Genomic DNA, 6,388 nt, shown 5'->3' on the forward strand with positions numbered 1-6,388 from the left:
TACTCTAGAAAGAATTAAAAAAAATGTATTTAGTTTTAATTTTTAATTAGATATATTAATTTTTTAATTATTATTTTTGTTTATATTTTATTTTGAATAGAATAAATAATTTTATTATTCTTATATTATAGTGGAAATATTGAGTAAAAAAACAAATACAAAAGTGGATTAAAGGTACTAATATATATTATATTTATAAAAATAAAAAAGTAATATATACTTGTATAGTTTTCTCTATAAATAGAGCCATATACAAGACATCTTTCCATATCAAACAGCTCTCAGAGGTCTCTTCTAAGGAAAGGAAGCACCCCTTTCGATCTAAAGCTATTCCCTCTTCAATTTCAAGCTTTCATCTTCTTAGATGTGGTGTTTAATATTGTCACGCATAATTTTTATTTCTTATTTTCTTTCTCAAATATTCATCTTAAATTAATTTTCCATGAGAGTAAGAGGCATTGATGATGCTGTTGACAGAAGATAGAGAGCACTGATGATGAAATGCATGAAAAACAATGCATTTCATTTATTTGTGCTTTCTATACTTCTGTCATCACCCTTCTCATATCTTAATCATTAAAACATGTAAAAATAATTAGTGTTATATTTTTTAAACTTTTTTAAAACGATGAAAGAGAAATTATCATTAATTAAAGTAAGGTACTATTTTACAACCATCTTCAAATATATTCGAACTATGTTCCTTAATAAATATTACAATATTTATCATTAATCTAATAATTCATTAACAAAAACTAATCTTACATAGTTTGTCTATATTACGTGTTTATGTCACTAGTATACATGTGTATTGAAGTTACTTTTCTTGATGTCGTAATATTTTCTTCACTTTGATCAATAAAAATTCCTTATTTATACATATTCCTTTTTGCTGTTAAGAAAAAATGTCCTTATTTATAGTTTGGAACTTTACATGAATGATTCTAGATTTGAAGTAATAATATTCCCCGGTACTCTGGCATAGTGAGACATATTGAGGCTATGATTTTTCTTTGCCCCTATAACTGTCCATCATATGTATGTTTTTAATATTTAGTTATCTTAAGTTAATTACTAGATAGTTTTAGGAGTTAATTGATTGACTTACCCTGATGTTTTTTAGTTCTTGAATTTAATTTATTAACTAAATATTTTTTATAGTTTTGTTTCGTTTCAACGACTCAACGAAGGAATAACTTTCCATCATCAAGCGGCAGAATAATGTTTAAGCGGATTTGCATATTTTTAGGAGATATTTTGAAAATTGTTGCTACACATTAACATTTACTCATACTAGAAAGACACCAAATTATATAATTTATCGAACTAATTAGGAGCAATACTTCGAAGAATCAATGGTTTCATTCTCATTGAAGAGTTTGTCTTTTATGTATATTGATTTTATTTCCATATCCTCAATCAAAATTATATGTAATTGGTTCTTGTTTATTTCAATGTAAGTTATTTTTCATTTTAATGAACTTTGATTTATCTAATTAATCATTTTCAATAATTGGTCATTGTTGGAATGATTAGAGTTTTTCTTCACCATTGAAATATAGATTGTACGAACTTAGTAATAATAGGAATAAACATAGTAATAATAGGAATATGACTTAAGGATTATGTATTCTTATGAATCTCCAAACCTTAATGGTTTATCACCTAAGAAGTTAAGGATTTTGGTATGGATAAAAGGGGTTATGAGGCAATGAACTATCCTTAACATTTAATTGTTGATTTTAACTTAATGATGTAGAAGATAACTTAAATTGACTGAAAATTCTCTTAAATGTAGTAGAGACGATGGAATTTGACTCTCAATTGTTTTCATATCTTAATTCATGTCTAATAATTTACTTTATTTTGATTTTTGAAATCATTTAATATCTAGATAAAGTTAATACCAATCTTTGTGGTGACGATTTTACACACCATTTAGTATTGAAGCTGATGTGGTAGATTTATTGATTAGGGATGGCATTATAGAGATTTTCCTTGTACCTTCCTTTTCTAGTTGTATATATAGTTATCAATTGTAATCGTAGTATAAATAATGTAAAATGCAGTAGTATGATTTATGATCTAGTAGTATATATTTTTGTATGTATGGGACAAATATATGTTATTAATACATAAAAGAAATACATGACACATGTTTGTCTATAATAAATATAAAAAAATACGAGATAAATATTTTTTATTGATATATAAAAAAAGTATTTATTGCAGATAAATATAAAAAAAATATGGAATAAATATTTGATATCAATGAAATAAAAAAATAAATATATATATATATGAGAAATATTTATCACTGATAAATAGTAAAAATATCCACATAATAAATACTTCTCATCGATAAATATGAAGGAAAAAAAATATGAAATAAATATTTATCATTATATATAAAAAAATAACATATATTTGTCATTAATAACACTATGGTGTTCCCAACACTGTGGTTTTCGGTGATAGCATCTCAACTCTATATTCTCTCCGTCCTATATTAATTAACTCATTTGCAAAAAACGTTTTCAAAATAAATTGTTTTTTCAATTTTCAGCATAATTTTTTAATCGTACTCTTTAATTAATATTATTTACATAATTTCTAATGCAATATATTTTACTATGCATTTATGACATTGATAATGCATCAATATTTGACAAGAATAATTTATTAAAAATAATATTATCTCTATTTCATTTATATAATTTTTTTAATATATATAAAATAATCATATAAATCAATTATTTTGAGACGGATGAGTATCTTAACTTCAATTTCAAGAGTTCATGTTCAAGTTGGACATACTTGACAACTATCAGCCAACTTGAGGGGGGAGTATTGGAAATATTGTTCCCTTTTACCTTTGTTTCAGTTTATCCATTTTCAGTTTTTTCTATTAAGTTAGTCAATGAATTATGTACTAGTTAAGTGCAAGCTTTACAAAGCATTCGTTAGTTGGGAATTAGTGAGTTCTGTTTTCATTCTCCTATATATATTCAAGTGGAGAATTTGTTTTGTAGTTGATCTTTTCGATTCACAGCTCACACTTTGTAATTCGATCAATATAAAAATAAGAGAAGTATTATTCAGAATGTTTTCCCTCTCTATCTGTTCATATTTTCTTTCTTCTTGATTTCTTCTCATTAATCAATTAAAATGATGGAAAATGCCCTAATATAATTTATGATCGAGTAGTCCAACATGGCTTAATTGTGATTTAGAGTCTTTGGACTGAGAATTTAATTAAGTGTTCGACAATAACTTTATCCATTGGTCATGTGATTTGTTACACTTTCATCCGAATAAGTGGCATCAAATATTCTCCCTCTTGCCATCATTGCCTACAAAAATTACATATATAACTATTACTTAAGCATATTCCTAATACAGATGTAACAAAGAAACGAAGATATAAATTTGATAATGGTAAAGTATGAAGTATATGAAATGTGGACCTGTTTTTTCCAATTTGTAAGAGCAGTAATGATGAAAAGGAAAAGTGTTTGGAAAATGGATCCAACAACGATTCCAACCCAAAGGCCTTTTGATCTGAAATGTGAAATGAAGCCCAATACTATACCAACAGGTACTCCAATTACATAAAATGCTCCAAGATTCACATACGCTCCAATATGTTGCCACCCACTTCCTCTAGCAACCCCTGATACATTTTTTTTAATAGAGATATAAGATTGAAATCTTGTAATTGACACGCCACGAAATGTAAGATACTTTTGGACCATTCAAATGTATATATGCATATTGCTTATGTTAATTGAGTCTTTGATAGATCAGTGATAAATCATGTCCTTTTTGAATAGAGATAGATATAAGTTATAACTCCACAATGTGTAAACAATAGCAAATAGAGATAGGGGTGGAAAAAAAATCAGTTCTGAACGAGAACCGTTTGAAAATCGAACCGATTTTTAGGTCAAAAAACCAAACCGAACTGTTTTATAAGCTGGTGAACTGGTTTATTACTTTGAACCGAACGAAACTGGTTTAACTTAGTTTGTTTGTTTATATAGGCCAAATTTTACATAATTACCCCTAATTATTTCTAAAAAAATAAATTCGGTTTAAGTTTTTTGAAATAAAAACCAGTTCGGTTTAAGGTTTTTAAAATAAAAACCAGTTCGATTTAGATTTTCAAACTAAAAACCAGTTTGACTCGGTTTTTTCAAATTGAAAAACGGTTCAGTTCAGTTTTATTTTTAAAAATCAGTTCAAAAACAGTTCGGTTCTCAATTTTTATAAATCAGTTCAATTCAAAAACAGTTCGATTCAGTTCAATTTTTAGTTTCTTTGAACACCTTATAGAGAGAGTTTGTAAACCTGAAAGAACTGCTTGCAAGCTATCTGTAAAAATGGATGCGCATAACAAAGGAGTCATAACAGCCACATAATGAACAACCACACTATCATTGGTATATGCATAACCAAAGACATTTCTGCAACCTAACAAAATTGTAGTTATAATGGCAGCCTCTGTGATTGCAAGGAACATTGCCGTACAAACAGAAAAACGAATTGTTTTTGGATTCCCAGCTCCTAATTCATTTGAAACTCTTGTGCTGTCACATAGAACAAATGTGTCACTTTTAATTTTACTAATTTTTATTACATTCTATATAGTATTAGTTCATGTACAAAATTACTATATAGTTTGATGATGTGAGAAATTTACCTAGCAGCAGCCCCAAGTCCATAGGATATTGTGAAGTGCAATGTAGAGATTGTCAAGCTTGTCATACATATATAAGAAATTTAGAAATTAGTGGTTTTATTTTATTTAAAAATATAAATATAAAAATGAAAAATTTAGTTAGCATATTGTAAAATCAAAATAAGTGGTACCATATAGACAAAACTGATGTCTCCAACTTCGGATTTGGAAAAAGTCCAGCTAGCAAAACAAGCAACTCACATGCCCACCATTTAAGACTGTAAGGTGAACAATTGTGGATATCAAATGTATACATGAATGGTAAATCAAGTAACCATGTATTGTTTAAAAAGAGAGCAAGAAGAAATAATTACCAAACCATAGCTGCTGAAGGAACAGCAAGGCCAAAGAATTCTCTAATACCAAGAAAAGCCTTCTTAGAAAAAGGTACACGTGTTTTGTCACAAGCAGAGGAATACTTCACAAAGGACAAAAGCAACATCACATTCAACCAAGCTCCTAAACTAAACGAAATTGCAGCACCAATATGTCCTAACCCCAATTTAAATACCAATGTCCAACATGTTACTCCATGGAAGCATAAAACCATAAAGGAGCTAATAATCATTGGAGAAATTAAACTTTGAGTTTGGAAAAAACGTGTGAGAGGTTTAAGAATTGCTGAGGCAAATAGAGCAGGTATTAACCAAAGTGCATATGTACGAGCTTCATGAGAGATTGTGGTGTCTTGGCCTATTAGAATTAATATTTTATCAAAGAAAAACCATATAATAGTTATTGGGGCACAAACCATAGTGAGGGATATTATGGCAGTGTATGTATATATTCCAAATTTTTCAAATTGTTCTGCTCCATAAGCTTGCCCGCATAAAGTTTCTAATCCACCGGCCATGCCTGACTACAAAATTCACAAGAGAATAAACTAAATGAGTTATGCACATTGCTACTACATTCATTGTTTTTTAATTGTCATTTTTAAATTATTTACCTATACTAATGAAATTAGTAAATATTGTAACTTTTTATTAAAAAAATATTTTCTATTGACTAAATTTAACTAGTTATTATCTCATTTTATATTTTTATCTCTCAACGATAAATAGTTAACGATAATTTTATCAGACCAATAATTAATATTATTTTATATTTTAAAAACAACAAATAAAAAAACTAAAAATATTCTTAAAAAATGACACTTAAAAAAGAACAAATAGAATAATAAATTAAGTCGCTTAAAAAAGAAATAAATAAAGTAATAAATTAAGTCTTCACATTATGGCAGAGCATTTATCAATGTTAGTTTTGTAAGATAAGTTTTCTATAGAGTTTTTATCGATATACTCCATTCGATGGTTATTATAAACAAGAAAAAATATATTTATAAGAATTAAGAAATATAATCAAATACAATTAATTTTATAGATTTCATATAAATATAATTAAATTTACTAAATTGTATCTTTTTAATGTCAAACCATTTAACTATTAATATTAAATATTTTTATATAAATAAAAGATATTTAAAAATAATTATCTTTTAATCAAAATTAAAAATTTTTTTTATAATAATGACCAAAGAATTAATGTTTAAGAGGATTCCGATTTCTTTCATATACTTCTTATTATTTACTTTTTTTTTTTAATGAAATGTTAGATGAGTGGACAGCTTGGCCTAAGGCCCAAGTA

At 26.9% G+C, this 6,388-nt stretch overlaps 1 protein-coding gene across 1 annotated transcript in view; it reads right to left on the bottom strand.

The window, feature by feature from the left end:
* Positions 1-3,076: 3,076 nt before the first annotated feature.
* The window catches only part of LOC101498359 (protein DETOXIFICATION 14), an 8,262-nt gene continuing 4,950 nt past the window's right edge, over positions 3,077-6,388 (bottom strand). The window contains exons 2-7 of the mRNA XM_004492997.4: positions 5,056-5,600; positions 4,873-4,959; positions 4,703-4,759; positions 4,351-4,589; positions 3,468-3,673; positions 3,077-3,353 (exon numbers count right to left, since the gene is read on the bottom strand). Coding sequence (XP_004493054.1) covers positions 3,276-3,353; positions 3,468-3,673; positions 4,351-4,589; positions 4,703-4,759; positions 4,873-4,959; positions 5,056-5,600 — 1,212 coding nt within the window. The 3' untranslated portion in view covers positions 3,077-3,275. The remainder of the gene's footprint in view (positions 3,354-3,467; positions 3,674-4,350; positions 4,590-4,702; positions 4,760-4,872; positions 4,960-5,055; positions 5,601-6,388) is intronic.

The sequence above is a fragment of the Cicer arietinum genome, chromosome 3 (assembly GCF_000331145.2).
Source record: "Cicer arietinum cultivar CDC Frontier isolate Library 1 chromosome 3, Cicar.CDCFrontier_v2.0, whole genome shotgun sequence".
NCBI lineage: Eukaryota > Viridiplantae > Streptophyta > Magnoliopsida > Fabales > Fabaceae > Cicer > Cicer arietinum.